General features: G+C 43.8%; 2 protein-coding genes across 2 annotated transcripts; both read left to right on the top strand.

Moving 5' to 3' along the window:
* The first annotated feature begins 405 nt into the window (after nucleotides 1–405).
* Nucleotides 406–5,066, top strand: LOC123723898 (zona pellucida sperm-binding protein 3-like). The gene is made up of 11 exons (XM_045694772.2): nucleotides 406–900; nucleotides 1,040–1,155; nucleotides 1,245–1,348; nucleotides 2,160–2,337; nucleotides 2,517–2,634; nucleotides 2,784–2,869; nucleotides 2,994–3,190; nucleotides 3,352–3,528; nucleotides 4,100–4,234; nucleotides 4,309–4,437; nucleotides 4,811–5,066. Exons 1-10 carry the CDS (start codon nucleotides 487–489, stop codon nucleotides 4,431–4,433), a joined length of 1,650 nt encoding a protein of 549 aa, XP_045550728.1. The 5' UTR covers nucleotides 406–486; the 3' UTR covers nucleotides 4,434–4,437; nucleotides 4,811–5,066.
* Nucleotides 5,067–10,013: 4,947 nt separating this feature from the next.
* LOC106570269 (zona pellucida sperm-binding protein 3) lies at nucleotides 10,014–14,617 on the top strand. Its single transcript, XM_045694771.2, has 11 exons — nucleotides 10,014–10,499; nucleotides 10,591–10,706; nucleotides 10,796–10,899; nucleotides 11,711–11,888; nucleotides 12,068–12,185; nucleotides 12,335–12,420; nucleotides 12,545–12,741; nucleotides 12,903–13,079; nucleotides 13,651–13,785; nucleotides 13,860–13,988; nucleotides 14,362–14,617. Exons 1-10 carry the CDS (start codon nucleotides 10,086–10,088, stop codon nucleotides 13,982–13,984), a joined length of 1,650 nt encoding a protein of 549 aa, XP_045550727.1. The 5' UTR covers nucleotides 10,014–10,085; the 3' UTR covers nucleotides 13,985–13,988; nucleotides 14,362–14,617.
* Nucleotides 14,618–24,386: the final 9,769 nt, after the last annotated feature.

The raw sequence follows: 24,386 nt of genomic DNA, 5'->3' as shown, positions 1-24,386 counted from the left end.
GACGGAGGTGTATGCTTCATGATTAACGACTCATGGTGTAATATGACATTACTCATATCATATTTATGTACTGTATTTTATACCATCTATTGCACCTTGGCCATCGTTCATCCATATATTTATATGTACATATTCTCATTCACCCCTTTTAGATTTGTGTGTATTAGTTGTAGTTGTTGGGGAACTGTTAGATTACTTGTTAGATATTCCTGCACTGTCGGAACCAGAAGCACAAGCATTTCGCTACACTCGCATTAACATCTGCTAACCATGTGTACGTGACAAATAAAATGTGATTTGATTTGAACATGCGTGCCAATTAAAGATCTTGACTAATCAGATGCAAGGCCCAATTAGGGCGTAATCCAGCCCAGGTGTGCAGCCTGGTTGGTTGTTAAAAGCTACCTCTGTTTCATCAATTGTAGCATAGCAGAGGCACGCTGTCCTCTAACCTACAGAGTCACAGTAGTTGTTGGCGTGGGACTCATGATGGCAAACGCGCTCAGGTTATTGTTCAAGCAACTGGTTTGGTTTTTACTTGTGGAAAACTTCTTAATCTCTCCTGCTTTGTCATATACTTATAGCACTGACACATGGCAACAACTTCCAAGGCGAACACCGCAATTTGACAATCGTCCCCGCTTTAAACAGCCTCCACTCCAACAAACAGTTTCAAGGCCAATTCGAGTAGAAACTGTCGCTGTGACGTGCCATTCAGACTACATGGAGATAGTCGTGAAGGCTGATCTGTTTCAACTCGGTAATCTAATCGACGTGGATGACCTGCGACTTGGAGTTGAACAGTACCAAGACCAAGAGCCCTGTAGGGCAACAGCGTCAGCAGCCGGAGATGAGTACAGAATATTTGCAGCACTTTCGGACTGTGGAACCAAGAACCTGGTAATATACCTATATATATATATATATATATATATATATATATATATATATATATATATATATATATATTTTTTTTTTTTCTCTAGTAGTTGACTTCTTGAAACAACCTTCTCTTAAATGCTGCTTTGTGAATCCACAGATAACCGAAGACTCATTGATCTACACAAACCTCCTCAGATATACACCCAGAACCACACCAGATGGGGTTATTCGAATGGTTGGTGCTGTAATCCCAATTGAGTGTCATTATGAAAGGTGAGTTTAGGCTATACTGTTGTATGATGATCATATGAATCCTGCGTTGACCTATTGGTTTATTTACCGGCCTGTACTTTCTGTTTCAGGAAGTACAGTTTGGACAGTTATTCTCTCCAGCCGACCTGGATCCCTTTCACCGCCACAGTGTCTGCTGAAGACACCCTGCAGTTCTCATTGAAGCTTATGACAAGTGGGTATATGAATCCTGGGCTGCACTTCGCAGGGTACTATTTTGTTGAACATTCAGATAATCTAAAGGGTACAATGGCGCTCTCCCAGAAGCTTGGTAAAACCCGTGAATTGAATGTTCAGATATAAATGTACTATGTAGCACAAATGCTCTTCTGACATGCAAAATACGGAATCACATCAGACAACTTATGGGGGACACTTCTATCTGCAACGTTATACAGTTTGCATACTAAACATGGCCCTGTTAACAAACCCCTCATTTGAATCCAATATTAGATGCTCACTAGTTTAGCGCCTATTGACAATAAGTTCTGGCCGGGGTAGTTTTAATAGCGACTCGCGTTCGTAACTTTAAAACGCATCGCTTGTCTTTCACATCAGCGACACATTTTCAAAGAAAGTTCAATTACTACACGTTTTTATAGGGTTCCCTCCCACACGGACATATTTCCATGTGACAGTGCTTGTTAATGGTTGACATACAGAAGACAGAGGCGTACCTGTGCTAATTAGTTATCTGCGTCTTCAAACACCTGTGTATAAACGGAAGATTGACGCCACAAACGTGTTGTCACTGAAATACTATCGGCTACAACTAAATGGTGTAGAGTAACTAAGTGTTGCGCGTGTGAAGTGATTTTGATGCGATATGCAAGAGGGCTTTGTTTCTTGAACTATACTGCAATAGAGGCTTTAGCTGCCAGGGCCAATTCACATCTAAACAGATGGTCCTTGGACTATAAGGAGTAATGTTAGGCTCCTTTAGTTCATTATTGGATAACCTGTCTTTACTGCCATTTCCTTTCCAGGTGACTGGCTCTATGAGCGGGGTTCTGGAGTCTACTTCCTGGGTGATCCCATCAACATTGAGGCGTCTGTCAGGGTTGCTCACCACACCAGGCTCAGGGTGTTTGTTAGCAGCTGCGTGGCCACACTGGACCCTGATAGCAACTCTGTCCCTAGATATGTCTTCATTGAGAGTGATGGGTAAGCAGGGGGGAAAATGGCTTAGAACGACTATTCTCCGGCTGGCCCGTAGAGAACGATAGAATATGCCATTTGAGGGCTTCCACCATTTTTAAAGTAGTCAACTGGTGCTTGGCGGTTTCTTTGAGACTTCTTAATTGGTTACTAAGGAAGATGCCCCAATATGTATCTCCCTCCAGGTGCTTGACGGATTCCCAGCTGCCTGGTTCCCGCTCTGGTTTCATGCGTAGAACCCAGGACAACGAGCTCGGGTTCCACATTGATGCCTTTAGGTTCTACCAGGAGGACGGGGCAGAGGTGAGGGCGGTATTTAAAAAAAGAACAGATATTGTAGAGGCCATTACGGCTACTGTAGTAAAATTATTCTACAGTTACATAATTTACAGACATTATGTAGGCTACTGTGATTCTGCATCTTTGTTTTGCTCATCCTGTTTTTTTTACAGCTGTACATCACCTGCCACCTTATGGCAGTCCCTGTCATGGACCATGCAGAGCCTAGCAACAAGGCATGCTCCTTCATTGATGGCAGGTGGGATAAGTCACATTTCCTTAGCTACTGTTACTGGGCTGTGACCTATTCACTGGAATAACCATAGCATTTTTTAAAAAATGGTGTGTTCTTGGTCCATGAGTAGATCTTTCATACATTTCAGATGGAGGTCTGCTGATGAGAATGATTTGCTATGTGGGCATTGTCTAAGCCTGAGTAGACAGAAGGGGGTTGATCAAGCTCCAGCACAACGTCCCCTCAGTCCAAGACTAGGTGGTAGCCAACTTGAACCTCGTATCTACCGCAACAAACCCCCAGTCTCTGGTGACAATTGGAGTATTGGGATGAAGGCCAAGAAAGGTGTATTTGACATCTTAATCCCTCTATTCTGTCACTACCTTCTCAAAACACATTGCAGGGCTGGGACCTTCTCCAATATGGTTGAGATGGAAATTGAGGGAAGACTAATTGAAAGTGTCTTGACTGCAAAGGTGTGTTTAATGAATGTGTTGTCCTTTTAGTATGGGGCCAGGATACTACTTTGGGCCCCATAATGGTCCTCCCAAGTAAACAGAAGCGTACATCTCTATCTCCACGGATGAGTGGAGGTATCGATATACCTGGCTTCCCTGCCTCAACAGGGGACAGGAAGCCCGTATCACCTGGCAGTCGTTGGAGTGGCATGGACTTCAAGAGAGGTAATTTGACTCTGACATGGCATAATCTTATTCCTTATGTAGTGCACTACCTTTGAACAGGTAGTCTTGATAACCCAACCCTAGGCAACAGCAGTGACTAGGGTCTGGCTTCAATGACTGACTCGTTTGGCAACTTCTCCCAACAAATCACGAGGCAGACATAGCAGAACGTCATGATTTGAAACCAAATTTTGCAGGGAATACCTTTGCAGTGGTTTTAGTGAAGGTAGTTGAGGCAAACTAGCCACTTGCATAATGCACTCATTAAAAAGAACTGATCTCCATCTTGCAGCTACTATTTTGTATGTATTCAAGCGGATCAGGTAGTGACATAGGCAGACTTATGCCAAACTCGCATTCCAGTAGGTACAGAAGTGTGAAGCCAGTTTTTTTAAAATGTGTGGGAGGCAACCAGGATGTCTCGACTATTGCCCAGACCATGATGCACTGGCCAAAAGTAGTGCACTCTATAGGTCATCGGGTGCCACTTCGGACACCTGTCTTTTCCTATCCCTATAGGCTAGCAATTCTGCCAACACTGGCTGTGTTAATCTGTTACATTTAATTCCAGGACCTTATTTCGCCCAATCCCAAAATGCGGCTAGTCCCTTGGGCCCGAGGGTCGGACCCAACAACAAGCACGGTCTCGTTAGCTCTGCAACATATGATGGCTTCATCAAGCAGAAAGAACTAATTGCCCAAAGAGGTAATGACTGTACTTTACTGTTTTGCATGTATGATAATTGCATGTAGGCTCTGTGCTAAATAGTCTGTTCTCAGAGCTGGAGGCCACCCCAGACCCTGAGTTGATTCCTACACCTGAGCCCATTGGAGACCTTGAGGTTACCACAGAGAAAGAGGGTCTGGGTGAAGAGAAGGATCAGAATGAGATTGGAACCTATTGAAAGGGTATGTATGGGATGATGGTACTGCTATTTTAGAGGGAAATAACCTGCACATGGCAAGCAGGTTAGCACTTATTGGGATGGCTCCGCAGAATGTTCACTAGCTGGCACAGCCACAAAGTAATAAAATATGATTTTTAAACATTAACCTCACTGCCAACCCTAATGCTTAACATTAAATTAAAACCAAAAAAGCATACATTGTTACAATGTAGCCAACTTTGACTTTCCATCTAGTGGTAATCGCTAAGTTCTGCCTCCAGGACAATACCGTCTCAATAAATGTCAACCTGCACATGGCACTTGCCAGTATCACTTTTAAATATCTGACTTCAGAGCTTTTGATGTGGTTTCATAAAGAAGGAATATGTTCCCAGTCCATATCTATTTCTAGAACTGGAAGGCGCTGTTGTCGTGGTGGCCCATAATAGACTTGCTCCAAGCAGCAGCACACTCCAACTCACTGAGGTTGGTGCCAGTCCTGATGTCCCAGCACACAAGGAGGATGCCCCTACAACAAAGTGACATAAGCACCACCACATCTGCTCCTGGCGAACTCAACCAGTGAAGAGACTACCACAACACTGAGATGATGCCTGTTAATCTCTTTGAAAAATAAATGATTTAATGCTACTTCGACTGACTTTCTGTCTTCACCATTATGCACTACATGCTAGAGTAATCTGAAATATTGCCTTCATTTGTTAAAGTGAGTGCCCAGCAATGTAGAAGGGCAACACATGATCAGGGGGCATATTCAGTAGTAGGCTCAACCAACAAGAATGTTGCACTTGGTATGGAGCCCCTTCACTGTTGCATGTTGCTGCCAACTGACATTTCCTAGCGTAGTCTTTGGTCTGTATTGGTGTTTGCATAGCCAGACAGCACATCCTGGATTAATGGGACTCTGTCCCAAGGTTCCTGATTGAGCATGTAAGTTACAGGGCATTCTGAGAAATTGGGCTTGCAATGTGAACTCCGGCTATAAAGGGTCTGAGGAAGGGGTGGACTGCACAGGAGGTTGGTGGCCCCTTAATTGGGGAGACCGGGCTTGTGGTAACTGCAGTGGAATGGTATCAAACCCGTGTTTGCCATTCGCGCCGTTCTTCCCTCAACCTCCACTGGCGGCCTGGAACCAGAAATCGGCACTGGCATTTCTAACTGGTCCTTTTCCTTAAACCCCGCCCCCTATTTTTTTTATTTTTGGTTGTTGTGAGACTTCCATTATTAACCACAAGGATAATTTGGTGCTAAAACCCAAGTTTTTGGGTTTAGTCTGGTGTACGCCTAGCCTCAAAGTCAATGGAAAGGCTTTGGTCAAGTTCCTCCCTGACTACATTGCAGATGTATGCCAGATCTTAAAATGCCTGGTAATGTATTTAACTCGGGTAACCACATACAGCAATCTGATGCACTGTTGGACGCGGCACAACCACTGGATGCAACGCTTAAGCATCTAGTTGGGCAGGCGCTACGGTCAGAAATGCACACGAGATTGCCACAGCACCTATTCTGATTTCAACAAGAGATGAGAAATTATCGGGTGCCAATTCACACAATTTATATGGCTGCATTTAGACAGGCAGCACAATTCTGATCTTTTTCTACTAATTGGTCAAGACCAATCGCAAAATGTTTTTTCAGATCGGATATGTCAAAAGGCCAATTAGTGAAAAAAGGATCAGAATTGGGCTGCCTGTTTAAATGCAGCCAATGGCCTTAGGTTTCTAGGCCCATATTCCCAAAGCGCATCGGAGGATAGAACAGCTTATCAATGGATCGGTTTTGCCTTTTAGGCCACACTGCAAGGCCTAGTGCTCACATCTGTCTTAAAAAATAAATGTATTTCACCTTTTGAACCAGGTAGGCTAGTTGAGAACAAGTTCTCATTTACAACTGCAACCTGGCCAAGATAAAGCAAAGCAGTGAGACAACACAGAGTTACACATGGAATAATCAAACATGCAGTCAATAACACAATAGGAAAAAAAGTCAATATACAATTTGTGCAAGGGAGGTAAGGCAATAAATAGGCCATAGTGGCAAAATAATTACAATTTAGCAATTAAACACGAGTGAGATGGGGTGCGAAGGACCAACAAAATATAACAGTATGGGGATGAGGTAGTTGGATGGGCTATTTACAGATGAGCTATGTACAGGTGCAGTGATCTGTGAGCTGCACTGACAGCTGGTGCTTAAAGTTAGTGAGGGAGATATGAGTCTCCAGCTTCAGTGACTTTTGCAATTCGTTCCAGTCATTGGCAGCAGAGAACTGGAACGAAAGGCGACCAAATGAGGAATTGGCTTTGGGGGTGACCAGTGAAATATACCTGCTGGAGCACGTGCTACGGGTGGGTGCTGCTGTGTTGTTTTGGAATGCTGACTCTCCAAGCTAAGGTGACAACAAAGCCTACCATGGATGTTCCCAGTTACTTTGAATGTTCAAAGTCATAGTGTTAGAACACTTAAAGCCTCAAAGGAAAGTGAAACTATTTTCAATACGAGTCCTTTATGGCTCGCCACAGCAGTCAACTAGCTAGCTAGGTAGCTTTCTAGCACATTCACTAATTTGTCTGTAAGCAATACATGTTCTTGTCAAACTGTCAACCGAGTAACTAGCAAGCAACAAGATATGTAAAATAGCAGTCTATAAACCACGAGGGCAAATAGATCAGATTTGATCGCTAGACACAAGTCGCATGGCCGGGAATCAAATTTGTATCTGATTTCAAACCACCTTGGAAGGTCAGGGCCAGCTCCAGACATAAGCGGTCGCTTAGGGGCCCCCGACCAAAAAAGGTTTATACATATATACAGTACCAGTCAAAAGTTTGGACACACCTACTCATTCAAGGGTTTTTCTTAATTTTTTACTATTTTCTACATTGTAGAATCATACTGAAGACAGCAAAACTATGAAATAACACATGGAATAACCAAAAAGGTGTTAAACAAATCCAAATATATTTTATATTCTTCAAAGTAGCCACCTTGATGATAGCATTGCACACTGTTGGCATTCTCTCACCTAGCTTCATGAGGCAGTCACCTGGAATGCATTTCAATCAACAGGTGTACCTTTTTTTCTACCTTTATTTAACTAGGCAAGCCAGATAAGAACACATTCTTATTTTCAATGATGGCCTAGGAACACTGGGTTAACTGCCATGTTCAGCGGCAGAACGACAGATTTTTACCTTGTCAGCTCGGGGATTCGATCTTGCAACCTTTCGGTTACAAGTCCAACGCTCTAACCACTAGGCTACCTGCCACCTTGTTAAAAGTTCATTTGTGGAATTTCTTTCCTTAATGCGTTTGAGCCAATCAGTTGTGTTGTGACAAGGTAGGGGTGGTATACAGAAGATAGCCCAATTTGGTGAAAGACCAAGTCCATATTATGGCAAGAACAGCTCAAATAAGCAAAGAGAAAGGACGTCATTACTTTAAGACATGAAGGTCAGTCAATCTGGAACATTTCAAGAACTTTGAACATTTCTTCAAGTGCAGTCGCAAGAACCATAAAGCGCTATGATGAAACTGGCTCTCGTGAGGACCGCCACAGGAAAGGAAGACCCAGAGTTACCTTTGCTGCAGAGGATAAGTTTATTAGACTTACCAGCCTTAGAAATTGCAGCCCAAATAAATGCTTCACAGAGTTCAAGTAACAGACACATCTCAACATCAACTGTTCAGAGGAGACTGCGTTAATCAGGCCTTCATGGTCGAATTGCTGCAAAGAAACCACTACAAAAGGACACCAATAAGAAGAAGAGACTTGTTTGGGCCAAGAAACACGAGCAATGGGTCAAATATGAGATTTTTGGTTCCAACCGCCGCGATTTTGTCAGACACAGAGTAGGTGAACGGAAATCTCCACGTGTGGTTCCCACCGTGAAGCATGGAGGAGGAGGTGTGATGGTGCTTTGCTGGTGACACTGTCTGTGATTTATTTAGAATTCAAGGCACACTTAACCAGCATGGCTAACTCAGCATTCTGCAGCAATAAGCCATCCCATCTGGTTTGCGCTCAGTGGGACTATCATTTGTTTTTCAACAGGGCAATGACCCAACACACCTCCAGGCTGTGTAAGGGCTATTTGAACAAGAAGGAGAGTGATGGAGTGCTGCATCAGATGACCTGGCCTCAACAATCACCCGACCTCAACCCAATTGAGATGGTTTGGGATGAGTTGGACCGCAGAGTGAAGGAAAAGCAGCCAACAAGTGCTCAGCATATGTGGGAACTCCTTCAAGACTTCTTCAAGAAAAAACATCCAGGTGAAGCTGGTTGAGAGAATGCCAAGAGTGTGCAAAGGTGTCATCAAGGCAAAGGGTGGCTACTTTGAAGAATCTAAAATCTAAAATATTTATTGCTGACCAGCAGATGTCACTAATGTGCATTGTGAACAGACAATGACCTCCGAGTAATTAACCGTTTTTGGGCCCAATTTGGTGAAAGCGCTGAAGCCTACAGAAAGATTTGGTTTCCCGTCACTACAGATTGCTATAACATATGATGTGTTAGCTGATATGTAAAATACGTATCCAGGCGTTTTAAGATCTGCCACGTATCACGTGCCACGCCTGGGCAGAGGAACGTGGCAAACAAGAACGCGTTCCTCTGATGGTGCCGACAGAGATGGTCGGCTCGCTTCGAGTCCTTAGGAAACTATGCAGTATTTGGTTTTTTTAATGTATTATTTCTTACCCCAGGAAGTCTTAAGTCTTATTACATACAGCCGGGAAGAACTACTGGATGTAAGAGTGACGCCAATTTACCAACATTACGACCAGGAATATGACTTTCCCGAAGCGGATCCTCTGTTTGGACCACCACCCAGGACAATTGATCTGATCCCAGAAGCTGACCCAAGACAACGGCGCCGCAGAAAGGGCAGACGGAGCGGCCTCCTGGTCAGGCTCCGTAAAAGTGCACATCGCCCACCGCTCCCGAGTATACTACCTGCCAATGTCCAGTGTCTTGACAACAAGGTAGACAAAATTCGAGAAAGGGTTGCCTTTCAGAAAGAGATCAGAGATTGTAACATTCTCTGTTTCACGGAAACATGGCTCTCTCGGGATATGTTGTCGGAATCGGTTCAGCCATCGGATTTCTCCATGCATCGCGCCGACAGAGATAAACACCTCTCTGGGAAGAGGAAGGACGGAGGTGTATGCTTCATGATTAACGACTCATGGTGTAATATGACATTACTCATATCATATTTATGTACTGTATTTTATACCATCTATTGCACCTTGGCCATCGTTCATCCATATATTTATATGTACATATTCTCATTCACCCCTTTTAGATTTGTGTGTATTAGTTGTAGTTGTTGGGGAACTGTTAGATTACTTGTTAGATATTCCTGCACTGTCGGAACCAGAAGCACAAGCATTTCGCTACACTCGCATTAACATCTGCTAACCATGTGTACGTGACAAATAAAATGTGATTTGATTTGAACATGCGTGCCAATTAAAGATCTTGACTAATCAGATGCAAGGCCCAATTAGGGCGTAATCCAGCCCAGGTGTGCAGCCTGGTTGGTTGTTAAAAGCTACCTCTGTTTCATCAATTGTAGCATAGCAGAGGCACGCTGTCCTCTAACCTACAGAGTCACAGTAGTTGTTGGCGTGGGACTCATGATGGCAAACGCGCTCAGGTTATTGTTCAAGCAACTGGTTTGGTTTTTACTTGTGGAAAACTTCTTAATCTCTCCTGCTTTGTCATATACTTATAGCACTGACACATGGCAACAACTTCCAAGGCGAACACCACAATTTGACAATCGTCCCCGCTTTAAACAGCCTCCACTCCAACAAACAGTTTCAAGGCCAATTCGAGTAGAAACTGTCGCTGTGACGTGCCATTCAGACTACATGGAGATAGTCGTGAAGGCTGATCTGTTTCAACTCGGTAATCTAATCGACGTGGATGACCTGCGACTTGGAGTTGAACAGTACCAAGACCAAGAGCCCTGTAGGGCAACAGCGTCAGCAGCCGGAGATGAGTACAGAATATTTGCAGCACTTTCGGACTGTGGAACCAAGAACCTGGTAATATACCTATATATATATATTTTTTTTTTCTCTAGTAGTTGACTTCTTGAAACAACCTTCTCTTAAATGCTGCTTTGTGAATCCACAGATAACCGAAGACTCATTGATCTACACAAACCTCCTCAGATATACACCCAGAACCACACCAGATGGGGTTATTCGAATGGTTGGTGCTGTAATCCCAATTGAGTGTCATTATGAAAGGTGAGTTTAGGCTATACTGTTGTATGATGATCATATGAATCCTGCGTTGACCTATTGGTTTATTTACCGGCCTGTACTTTCTGTTTCAGGAAGTACAGTTTGGACAGTTATTCTCTCCAGCCGACCTGGATCCCTTTCACCGCCACAGTGTCTGCTGAAGACACCCTGCAGTTCTCATTGAAGCTTATGACAAGTGGGTATATGAATCCTGGGCTGCACTTCGCAGGGTACTATTTTGTTGAACATTCAGATAATCTAAAGGGTACAATGGCGCTCTCCCAGAAGCTTGGTAAAACCCGTGAATTGAATGTTCAAATATAAATGTACTATGTAGCACAAATGCTCTTCTGACATGCAAAATACGGAATCACATCAGACAACTTATGGGGGACACTTCTATCTGCAACGTTATACAGTTTGCATACTAAACATGGCCCTGTTAACAAACCCCTCATTTGAATCCAATATTAGATGCTCACTAGTTTAGCGCCTATTGACAATAAGTTCTGGCCGGGGTAGTTTTAATAGCGACTCGCGTTCGTAACTTTAAAACGCATCGCTTGTCTTTCACATCAGCGACACATTTTCAAAGAAAGTTCAATTACTACACGTTTTTATAGGGTTCCCTCCCACACGGACATATTTCCATGTGACAGTGCTTGTTAATGGTTGACATACAGAAGACAGAGGCGTACCTGTGCTAATTAGTTATCTGCGTCTTCAAACACCTGTGTATAAACGGAAGATTGACGCCACAAACGTGTTGTCACTGAAATACTGTCGGCTACAACTAAATGGTGTAGAGTAACTAAGTGTTGCGCGTGTGAAGTGATTTTGATGCGATATGCAAGAGGGCTTTGTTTCTTGAACTATACTGCAATAGAGGCTTTAGCTGCCAGGGCCAATTCACATCTAAACAGATGGTCCTTGGACTATAAGGAGTAATGTTAGGCTCCTTTAGTTCATTATTGGATAACCTGTCTTTACTGCCATTTCCTTTACAGGTGACTGGCTCTATGAGCGGGGTTCTGGAGTCTACTTCCTGGGTGATCCCATCAACATTGAGGCGTCTGTCAGGGTTGCTCACCACACCAGGCTCAGGGTGTTTGTTAGCAGCTGCGTGGCCACACTGGACCCTGATAGCAACTCTGTCCCTAGATATGTCTTCATTGAGAGTGATGGGTAAGCAGGGGGGAAAATGGCTTAGAACGACTATTCTCCGGCTGGCCCGTAGAGAACGATAGAATATGCCATTTGAGGGCTTCCACCATTTTTAAAGTAGTCAACTGGTGCTTGGCGGTTTCTTTGAGACTTCTTAATTGGTTACTAAGGAAGATGCCCCAATATGTATCTCCCTCCAGGTGCTTGACGGATTCCCAGCTGCCTGGTTCCCGCTCTGGTTTCATGCGTAGAACCCAGGACAACGAGCTCGGGTTCCACATTGATGCCTTTAGGTTCTACCAGGAGGACGGGGCAGAGGTGAGGGCGGTATTTAAAAAAAGAACAGATATTGTAGAGGCCATTACGGCTACTGTAGTAAAATTATTCTACAGTTACATAATTTACAGACATTATGTAGGCTACTGTGATTCTGCATCTTTGTTTTGCTCATCCTGTTTTTTTTACAGCTGTACATCACCTGCCACCTTATGGCAGTCCCTGTCATGGACCATGCAGAGCCTAGCAACAAGGCATGCTCCTTCATTGATGGCAGGTGGGATAAGTCACATTTCCTTAGCTACTGTTACTGGGCTGTGACCTATTCACTGGAATAACCATAGCATTTTTAAAAAAATGGTGTGTTCTTGGTCCATGAGTAGATCTTTCATACATTTCAGATGGAGGTCTGCTGATGAGAATGATTTGCTATGTGGGCATTGTCTAAGCCTGAGTAGACAGAAGGGGGTTGATCAAGCTCCAGCACAACGTCCCCTCAGTCCAAGACTAGGTGGTAGCCAACTTGAACCTCGTATCTACCGCAACAAACCCCCAGTCTCTGGTGACAATTGGAGTATTGGGATGAAGGCCAAGAAAGGTGTATTTGACATCTTAATCCCTCTATTCTGTCACTACCTTCTCAAAACACATTGCAGGGCTGGGACCTTCTCCAATATGGTTGAGATGGAAATTGAGGGAAGACTAATTGAAAGTGTCTTGACTGCAAAGGTGTGTTTAATGAATGTGTTGTCCTTTTAGTATGGGGCCAGGATACTACTTTGGGCCCCATAATGGTCCTCCCAAGTAAACAGAAGCGTACATCTCTATCTCCACGGATGAGTGGAGGTATCGATATACCTGGCTTCCCTGCCTCAACAGGGGACAGGAAGCCCGTATCACCTGGCAGTCGTTGGAGTGGCATGGACTTCAAGAGAGGTAATTTGACTCTGACATGGCATAATCTTATTCCTTATGTAGTGCACTACCTTTGAACAGGTAGTCTTGATAACCCAACCCTAGGCAACAGCAGTGACTAGGGTCTGGCTTCAATGACTGACTCGTTTGGCAACTTCTCCCAACAAATCACGAGGCAGACATAGCAGAACGTCATGATTTGAAACCAAATTTTGCAGGGAATACCTTTGCAGTGGTTTTAGTGAAGGTAGTTGAGGCAAACTAGCCACTTGCATAATGCACTCATTAAAAAGAACTGATCTCCATCTTGCAGCTACTATTTTGTATGTATTCAAGCGGATCAGGTAGTGACATAGGCAGACTTATGCCAAACTCGCATTCCAGTAGGTACAGAAGTGTGAAGCCAGTTTTTTTAAAATGTGTGGGAGGCAACCAGGATGTCTCGACTATTGCCCAGACCATGATGCACTGGCCAAAAGTAGTGCACTCTATAGGTCATCGGGTGCCACTTCGGACACCTGTCTTTTCCTATCCCTATAGGCTAGCAATTCTGCCAACACTGGCTGTGTTAATCTGTTACATTTAATTCCAGGACCTTATTTCGCCCAATCCCAAAATGCGGCTAGTCCCTTGGGCCCGAGGGTCGGACCCAACAACAAGCACGGTCTCGTTAGCTCTGCAACATATGATGGCTTCATCAAGCAGAAAGAACTAATTGCCCAAAGAGGTAATGACTGTACTTTACTGTTTTGCATGTATGATAATTGCATGTAGGCTCTGTGCTAAATAGTCTGTTCTCAGAGCTGGAGGCCACCCCAGACCCTGAGTTGATTCCTACACCTGAGCCCATTGGAGACCTTGAGGTTACCACAGAGAAAGAGGGTCTGGGTGAAGAGAAGGATCAGAATGAGATTGGAACCTATTGAAAGGGTATGTATGGGATGATGGTACTGCTATTTTAGAGGGAAATAACCTGCACATGGCAAGCAGGTTAGCACTTATTGGGATGGCTCCGCAGAATGTTCACTAGCTGGCACAGCCACAAAGTAATAAAATATGATTTTTAAACATTAACCTCACTGCCAACCCTAATGCTTAACATTAAATTAAAACCAAAAAAGCATACATTGTTACAATGTAGCCAACTTTGACTTTCCATCTAGTGGTAATCGCTAAGTTCTGCCTCCAGGACAATACCGTCTCAATAAATGTCAACCTGCACATGGCACTTGCCAGTATCACTTTTAAATATCTGACTTCAGAGCTTTTGATGTGGTTTCATAAAGAAGGAATATGTTCCCAGTCCATATCTATTTCTAGAACTGGAAGGCGCTGTTGTCGTGGTGGCCCATAATAGACTTGCTCCAAGCAGCAGCACACTCCAACTCACTGAGGTTGGTGCCAGTCCTGATGTCCCAGCACACAAGGAGGATGCCCCTACAACAAAGTGACATAAGCACCACCACATCTGCTCCTGGCGAACTCAACCAGTGAAGAGACTACCACAACACTGAGATGATGCCTGTTAATCTCTTTGAAAAATAAATGATTTAATGCTACTTCGACTGACTTTCTGTCTTCACCATTATGCACTACATGCTAGAGTAATCTGAAATATTGCCTTCATTTGTTAAAGTGAGTGCCCAGCAATGTAGAAGGGCAACACATGATCAGGGGGCATATTCAGTAGTAGGCTCAACCAACAAGAATGTTGCACTTGGTATGGAGCCCCTTCACTGTTGCATGTTGCTGCCAACTGACATTTCCTAGCGTAGTCTTTGGTCTGTATTGGTGTTTGCATAGCCAGACAGCACATCCTGGATTAATGGGACTCTGTCCCAAGGTTCCTGATTGAGCATGTAAGTTACAGGGCATTCTGAGAAATTGGGCTTGCAATGTGAACTCCGGCTATAAAGGGTCTGAGGAAGGGGTGGACTGCACAGGAGGTTGGTGGCCCCTTAATTGGGGAGACCGGGCTTGTGGTAACTGCAGTGGAATGGTATCAAACCCGTGTTTGCCATTCGCGCCGTTCTTCCCTCAACCTCCACTGGCGGCCTGGAACCAGAAATCGGCACTGGCATTTCTAACTGGTCCTTTTCCTTAAACCCCGCCCCCTATTTTTTTATTTTTGGTTGTTGTGAGACTTCCATTATTAACCACAAGGATAATTTGGTGCTAAAACCCAAGTTTTTGGGTTTAGTCTGGTGTACGCCTAGCCTCAAAGTCAATGGAAAGGCTTTGGTCAAGTTCCTCCCTGACTACATTGCAGATGTATGCCAGATCTTAAAATGCCTGGTAATGTATTTAACTCGGGTAACCACATACAGCAATCTGATGCACTGTTGGACGCGGCACAACCACTGGATGCAACGCTTAAGCATCTAGTTGGGCAGGCGCTACGGTCAGAAATGCACACGAGATTGCCACAGCACCTATTCTGATTTCAACAAGAGATGAGAAATTATCGGGTGCCAATTCACACAATTTATATGGCTGCATTTAGACAGGCAGCACAATTCTGATCTTTTTCTACTAATTGGTCAAGACCAATCGCAAAATGTTTTTTCAGATCGGATATGTCAAAAGGCCAATTAGTGAAAAAAGGATCAGAATTGGGCTGCCTGTTTAAATGCAGCCAATGGCCTTAGGGTTCTAGGCCCATATTCCCAAAGCGCATCGGAGGATAGAACAGCTTATCAATGGATCGGTTTTGCCTTTTAGGCCACACTGCAAGGCCTAGTGCTCACATCTGTCTTAAAAAATAAATGTATTTCACCTTTTGAACCAGGTAGGCTAGTTGAGAACAAGTTCTCATTTACAACTGCAACCTGGCCAAGATAAAGCAAAGCAGTGAGACAACACAGAGTTACACATGGAATAATCAAACATGCAGTCAATAACACAATAGGAAAAAAAGTCAATATACAATTTGTGCAAGGGAGGTAAGGCAATAAATAGGCCATAGTGGCAAAATAATTACAATTTAGCAATTAAACACGAGTGAGATGTGCAAGTAGAGATACTGGGGTGCGAAGGACCAACAAAATATAACAGTATGGGGATGAGGTAGTTGGATGGGCTATTTACAGATGAGCTATGTACAGGTGCAGTGATCTGTGAGCTGCACTGACAGCTGGTGCTTAAAGTTAGTGAGGGAGATATGAGTCTCCAGCTTCAGTGACTTTTGCAATTCGTTCCAGTCATTGGCAGCAGAGAACTGGAACGAAAGGCGACCAAATGAGGAATTGGCTTTGGGGGTGACCAGTGAAATATACCTGCTGGAGCACGTGCTACGGGTGGGTGCTGCTGTGTTGTTTTGGAATGCTGACTCTCCAAGCTAAGGTGACAACAAAGCCTACCATGGATGTTCCCAGTTACTTTGAATGTTCAAAGTCATAGTGTTAGAACACTTAAAGCCTCAAAGGAAAGTGAAACTATTTTCAATACGAGTCCTTTATGGCTCGCCACAGCAGTCAACTAGCTAGCTAGGTAGCTTTCTAGCACATTCACTAATTTGTCTGTAAGCAATACATGTTCTTGTCAAACTGTCAACCGAGTAACTAGCAAGCAACAAGATATGTAAAATAGCAGTCTATAAACCACGAGGGCAAATAGATCAGATTTGATCGCTAGACACAAGTCGCATGGCCGGGAATCAAATTTGTATCTGATTTCAAACCACCTTGGAAGGTCAGGGCCAGCTCCAGACATAAGCGGTCGCTTAGGGGCCCCCGACCAAAAAAGGTTTATACATATATACAGTACCAGTCAAAAGTTTGGACACACCTACTCATTCAAGGGTTTTTCTTAATTTTTTACTATTTTCTACATTGTAGAATCATACTGAAGACAGCAAAACTATGAAATAACACATGGAATAACCAAAAAGGTGTTAAACAAATCCAAATATATTTTATATTCTTCAAAGTAGCCACCTTGATGATAGCATTGCACACTGTTGGCATTCTCTCACCTAGCTTCATGAGGTAGTCACCTGGAATGCATTTCAATCAACAGGTGTACCTTTTTTTCTACCTTTATTTAACTAGGCAAGCCAGATAAGAACACATTCTTATTTTCAATGATGGCCTAGGAACACTGGGTTAACTGCCTTGTTCAGCGGCAGAACGACAGATTTTTACCTTGTCAGCTCGGGGATTCGATCTTGCAACCTTTCGGTTACAAGTCCAACGCTCTAACCACTAGGCTACCTGCCACCTTGTTAAAAGTTCATTTGTGGAATTTCTTTCCTTAATGCGTTTGAGCCAATCAGTTGTGTTGTGACAAGGTAGGGGTGGTACACAGAAGATAGCCCAATTTGGTGAAAGACCAAGTCCATATTATGGCAAGAACAGCTCAAATAAGCAAAGAGAAAGGACGTCATTACTTTAAGACATGAAGGTCAGTCAATCTGGAACATTTCAAGAACTTTGAACATTTCTTCAAGTGCAGTCGCAAGAACCATAAAGCGCTATGATGAAACTGGCTCTCGTGAGGACCGCCACAGGAAAGGAAGACCCAGAGTTACCTTTGCTGCAGAGGATAAGTTTATTAGACTTACCAGCCTTAGAAATTGCAGCCCAAATAAATGCTTCACAGAGTTCAAGTAACAGACACATCTCAACATCAACTGTTCAGAGGAGACTGCGTTAATCAGGCCTTCATGGTCGAATTGCTGCAAAGAAACCACTACAAAAGGACACCAATAAGAAGAAGAGACTTGTTTGGGCCAAGAAACACGAGCAATGGGTCAAATATGAGATTTTTGGTTCCAACCGCCGCGATTTTGTCAGACACAGAGTAGGTGAACGGAAATCTCCACGTGTGGTTCCCACCGTGAAGCATGGAGGAGGAGGTGTGATGGTGCTTTGCTGGTGACACTGTCTGTGATTTATTTAGAATTCAAGGCACACTTAACCAGCATGGCTAACTCAGCATTCTGCAGCAATAAGCCATCCCATCTGGTTTGCGCTCAGTGGGACTATCATTTGTTTTTCAACAGGGCAATGACCCAACACACCTCCAGGCTGTGTAAGGGCTATTTGAACAAGAAGGAGAGTGATGGAGTGCTGCATCAGATGACCTGGCCTCAACAATCACCCGACCTCAACCCAATTGAGATGGTTTGGGATGAGTTGGACCGCAGAGTGAAGGAAAAGCAGCCAACAAGTGCTCAGCATATGTGGGAACTCCTTCAAGACTTCTTCAAGAAAAAACATCCAGGTGAAGCTGGTTGAGAGAATGCCAAGAGTGTGCAAAGGTGTCATCAAGGCAAAGGGTGGCTACTTTGAAGAATCTAAAATCTAAAATATTTATTGCTGACCAGCAGATGTCACTAATGTGCATTGTGAACAGACAATGACCTCCGAGTAATTAACCGTTTTTGGGCCCAATTTGGTGAAAGCGCTGAAGCCTACAGAAAGATTTGGTTTCCCGTCACTACAGATTGCTATAACATATGATGTGTTAGCTGATATGTAAAATACGTATCCAGGCGTTTTAAGATCTGCCACGTATCACGTGCCACGCCTGGGCAGAGGAACGTGGCAAACAAGAACGCGTTCCTCTGATGGTGCCGACAGAGATGGTCGGCTCGCTTCGAGTCCTTAGGAAACTATGCAGTATTTGGTTTTTTTTATGTATTATTTCTTACCCCAGGAAGTCTTAAGTCTTATTACATACAGCCGGGAAGAACTACTGGATGTAAGAGTGACGCCAATTTACCAACATTACGACCAGGAATATGACTTTCCCGAAGCGGATCCTCTGTTTGGACCACCACCCAGGACAATTGATCTGATCCCAGAAGCTGACCCAAGACAACGGCGCCGCAGAAAGGGCAGACGGAGCGGCCTCCTGGTCAGGCTCCGTAAAAGTGCACATCGCCCACCGCTCCCGAGTATACTACCTGCCAATGTCCAGTGTCTTGACAACAAGGTAGACAAAATTCGAGAAAGGGTTGCCTTTCAGAAAGAGATCAGAGATTGTAACATTCTCTGTTTCACGGAAACATGGCTCTCTCGGGATATGTTGTCGGAATCGGTTCAGCCATCGGATTTCTCCATGCATCGCGCCGACAGAGATAAACACCTCTCTGGGAAGAGGAAGGACGGAGGTGTATGCTTCATGATTAACGACTCATGGTGTAATATGACATTACTCATATCATATTTATGTACTGTATTTTATACCATCTATTGCACCTTGGCCATCGTTCATCCATATATTTATATGTACATATTCTCATTCACCCCTTTTAGATTTGTGTGTATTAGTTGTAGTTGTTGGGGAACTGTTAGATTACTTGTTAGATATTCCTGCACTGTCGGAACCAGAAGCACAAGCATTTCGCTACACTCGCATTAACATCTGCTAACCATGTGTACGTGACAAATAAAATGTGATTTGATTTGAACATGCGTGCCAATTAAAGATCTTGACTAATCAGATGCAAGGCCCAATTAGGGCGTAATCCAGCCCAGGTGTGCAGCCTGGTTGGTTGTTAAAAGCTACCTCTGTTTCATCAATTGTAGCATAGCAGAGGCACGCTGTCCTGTATGGGATGATGGTACTGCTATTTTAGAGGGAAATAACCTGCACATGGCAAGCAGGTTAGCACTTATTGGGATGGCTCCGCAGAATGTTCACTAGCTGGCACAGCCACAAAGTAATAAAATATGATTTTTAAACATTAACCTCACTGCCAACCCTAATGCTTAACATTAAATTAAAACCAAAAAAGCATACATTGTTACAATGTAGCCAACTTTGACTTTCCATCTAGTGGTAATCGCTAAGTTCTGCCTCCAGGACAATACCGTCTCAATAAATGTCAACCTGCACATGGCACTTGCCAGTATCACTTTTAAATATCTGACTTCAGAGCTTTTGATGTGGTTTCATAAAGAAGGAATATGTTCCCAGTCCATATCTATTTCTAGAACTGGAAGGCGCTGTTGTCGTGGTGGCCCATAATAGACTTGCTCCAAGCAGCAGCACACTCCAACTCACTGAGGTTGGTGCCAGTCCTGATGTCCCAGCACACAAGGAGGATGCCCCTACAACAAAGTGACATAAGCACCACCACATCTGCTCCTGGCGAACTCAACCAGTGAAGAGACTACCACAACACTGAGATGATGCCTGTTAATCTCTTTGAAAAATAAATGATTTAATGCTACTTCGACTGACTTTCTGTCTTCACCATTATGCACTACATGCTAGAGTAATCTGAAATATTGCCTTCATTTGTTAAAGTGAGTGCCCAGCAATGTAGAAGGGCAACACATGATCAGGGGGCATATTCAGTAGTAGGCTCAACCAACAAGAATGTTGCACTTGGTATGGAGCCCCTTCACTGTTGCATGTTGCTGCCAACTGACATTTCCTAGCGTAGTCTTTGGTCTGTATTGGTGTTTGCATAGCCAGACAGCACATCCTGGATTAATGGGACTCTGTCCCAAGGTTCCTGATTGAGCATGTAAGTTACAGGGCATTCTGAGAAATTGGGCTTGCAATGTGAACTCCGGCTATAAAGGGTCTGAGGAAGGGGTGGACTGCACAGGAGGTTGGTGGCCCCTTAATTGGGGAGACCGGGCTTGTGGTAACTGCAGTGGAATGGTATCAAACCCGTGTTTGCCATTCGCGCCGTTCTTCCCTCAACCTCCACTGGCGGCCTGGAACCAGAAATCGGCACTGGCATTTCTAACTGGTCCTTTTCCTTAAACCCCGCCCCCTATTTTTTTTATTTTTGGTTGTTGTGAGACTTCCATTATTAACCACAAGGATAATTTGGTGCTAAAACCCAAGTTTTTGGGTTTAGTCTGGTGTACGCCTAGCCTCAAAGTCAATGGAAAGGCTTTGGTCAAGTTCCTCCCTGACTACATTGCAGATGTATGCCAGATCTTAAAATGCCTGGTAATGTATTTAACTCGGGTAACCACATACAGCAATCTGATGCACTGTTGGACGCGGCACAACCACTGGATGCAACGCTTAAGCATCTAGTTGGGCAGGCGCTACGGTCAGAAATGCACACGAGATTGCCACAGCACCTATTCTGATTTCAACAAGAGATGAGAAATTATCGGGTGCCAATTCACACAATTTATATGGCTGCATTTAGACAGGCAGCACAATTCTGATCTTTTTCTACTAATTGGTCAAGACCAATCGCAAAATGTTTTTTCAGATCGGATATGTCAAAAGGCCAATTAGTGAAAAAAGGATCAGAATTGGGCTGCCTGTTTAAATGCAGCCAATGGCCTTAGGGTTCTAGGCCCATATTCCCAAAGCGCATCGGAGGATAGAACAGCTTATCAATGGATCGGTTTTGCCTTTTAGGCCACACTGCAAGGCCTAGTGCTCACATCTGTCTTAAAAAATAAATGTATTTCACCTTTTGAACCAGGTAGGCTAGTTGAGAACAAGTTCTCATTTACAACTGCAACCTGGCCAAGATAAAGCAAAGCAGTGAGACAACACAGAGTTACACATGGAATAATCAAACATGCAGTCAATAACACAATAGGAAAAAAAGTCAATATACAATTTGTGCAAGGGAGGTAAGGCAATAAATAGGCCATAGTGGCAAAATAATTACAATTTAGCAATTAAACACGAGTGAGATGTGCAAGTAGAGATACTGGGGTGCGAAGGACCAACAAAATATAACAGTATGGGGATGAGGTAGTTGGATGGGCTATTTACAGATGAGCTATGTACAGGTGCAGTGATCTGTGAGCTGCACTGACAGCTGGTGCTTAAAGTTAGTGAGGGAGATATGAGTCTCCAGCTTCAGTGACTTTTGCAATTCGTTCCAGTCATTGGCAGCAGAGAACTGGAACGAAAGGCGACCAAATGAGGAATTGGCTTTGGGGGTGACCAGTGAAATATACCTGCTGGAGCACGTGCTACGGGTGGGTGCTGCTGTGTTGTTTTGGAATGCTGACTCTCCAAGCTAAGGTGACAACAAAGCCTACCATGGATGTTCCCAGTTACTTTGAATGTTCAAAGTCATAGTGTTAGAACACTTAAAGCCTCAAAGGAAAGTGAAACTATTTTCAATACGAGTCCTTTATGGCTCGCCACAGCAGTCAACTAGCTAGCTAGGTAGCTTTCTAGCACATTCACTAATTTGTCTGTAAGCAATACATGTTCTTGTCAAACTGTCAACCGAGTAACTAGCAAGCAACAAGATATGTAAAATAGCAGTCTATAAACCACGAGGGCAAATAGATCAGATTTGATCGCTAGACACAAGTCGCATGGCCGGGAATCAAATTTGTATCTGATTTCAAACCACCTTGGAAGGTCAGGGCCAGCTCCAGACATAAGCGGTCGCTTAGGGGCCCCCGACCAAAAAAGGTTTATACATATATACAGTACCAGTCAAAAGTTTGGACACACCTACTCATTCAAGGGTTTTTCTTAATTTTTTACTATTTTCTACATTGTAGAATCATACTGAAGACAGCAAAACTATGAAATAACACATGGAATAACCAAAAAGGTGTTAAACAAATCCAAATATATTTTATATTCTTCAAAGTAGCCACCTTGATGATAGCATTGCACACTGTTGGCATTCTCTCACCTAGCTTCATGAGGTAGTCACCTGGAATGCATTTCAATCAACAGGTGTACCTTTTTTTCTACCTTTATTTAACTAGGCAAGCCAGATAAGAACACATTCTTATTTTCAATGATGGCCTAGGAACACTGGGTTAACTGCCTTGTTCAGCGGCAGAACGACAGATTTTTACCTTGTCAGCTCGGGGATTCGATCTTGCAACCTTTCGGTTACAAGTCCAACGCTCTAACCACTAGGCTACCTGCCACCTTGTTAAAAGTTCATTTGTGGAATTTCTTTCCTTAATGCGTTTGAGCCAATCAGTTGTGTTGTGACAAGGTAGGGGTGGTACACAGAAGATAGCCCAATTTGGTGAAAGACCAAGTCCATATTATGGCAAGAACAGCTCAAATAAGCAAAGAGAAAGGACGTCATTACTTTAAGACATGAAGGTCAGTCAATCTGGAACATTTCAAGAACTTTGAACATTTCTTCAAGTGCAGTCGCAAGAACCATAAAGCGCTATGATGAAACTGGCTCTCGTGAGGACCGCCACAGGAAAGGAAGACCCAGAGTTACCTTTGCTGCAGAGGATAAGTTTATTAGACTTACCAGCCTTAGAAATTGCAGCCCAAATAAATGCTTCACAGAGTTCAAGTAACAGACACATCTCAACATCAACTGTTCAGAGGAGACTGCGTTAATCAGGCCTTCATGGTCGAATTGCTGCAAAGAAACCACTACAAAAGGACACCAATAAGAAGAAGAGACTTGTTTGGGCCAAGAAACACGAGCAATGGGTCAAATATGAGATTTTTGGTTCCAACCGCCGCGATTTTGTCAGACACAGAGTAGGTGAACGGAAATCTCCACGTGTGGTTCCCACCGTGAAGCATGGAGGAGGAGGTGTGATGGTGCTTTGCTGGTGACACTGTCTGTGATTTATTTAGAATTCAAGGCACACTTAACCAGCATGGCTAACTCAGCATTCTGCAGCAATAAGCCATCCCATCTGGTTTGCGCTCAGTGGGACTATCATTTGTTTTTCAACAGGGCAATGACCCAACACACCTCCAGGCTGTGTAAGGGCTATTTGAACAAGAAGGAGAGTGATGGAGTGCTGCATCAGATGACCTGGCCTCAACAATCACCCGACCTCAACCCAATTGAGATGGTTTGGGATGAGTTGGACCGCAGAGTGAAGGAAAAGCAGCCAACAAGTGCTCAGCATATGTGGGAACTCCTTCAAGACTTCTTCAAGAAAAAACATCCAGGTGAAGCTGGTTGAGAGAATGCCAAGAGTGTGCAAAGGTGTCATCAAGGCAAAGGGTGGCTACTTTGAAGAATCTAAAATCTAAAATATTTATTGCTGACCAGCAGATGTCACTAATGTGCATTGTGAACAGACAATGACCTCCGAGTAATTAACCGTTTTTGGGCCCAATTTGGTGAAAGCGCTGAAGCCTACAGAAAGATTTGGTTTCCCGTCACTACAGATTGCTATAACATATGATGTGTTAGCTGATATGTAAAATACGTATCCAGGCGTTTTAAGATCTGCCACGTATCACGTGCCACGCCTGGGCAGAGGAACGTGGCAAACAAGAACGCGTTCCTCTGATGGTGCCGACAGAGATGGTCGGCTCGCTTCGAGTCCTTAGGAAACTATGCAGTATTTGGTTTTTTTAATGTATTATTTCTTACCCCAGGAAGTCTTAAGTCTTATTACATACAGCCGGGAAGAACTACTGGATGTA

The sequence above is a fragment of the Salmo salar genome, chromosome 14 (genome assembly GCF_965601325.2).
Source record: "Salmo salar chromosome 14, fSalSal1, whole genome shotgun sequence".
NCBI lineage: Eukaryota > Metazoa > Chordata > Actinopteri > Salmoniformes > Salmonidae > Salmo > Salmo salar.
The sequence above is the reverse complement of the archived record's forward strand: the minus strand, read 5'-3'. Positions and strand labels throughout refer to the sequence as shown.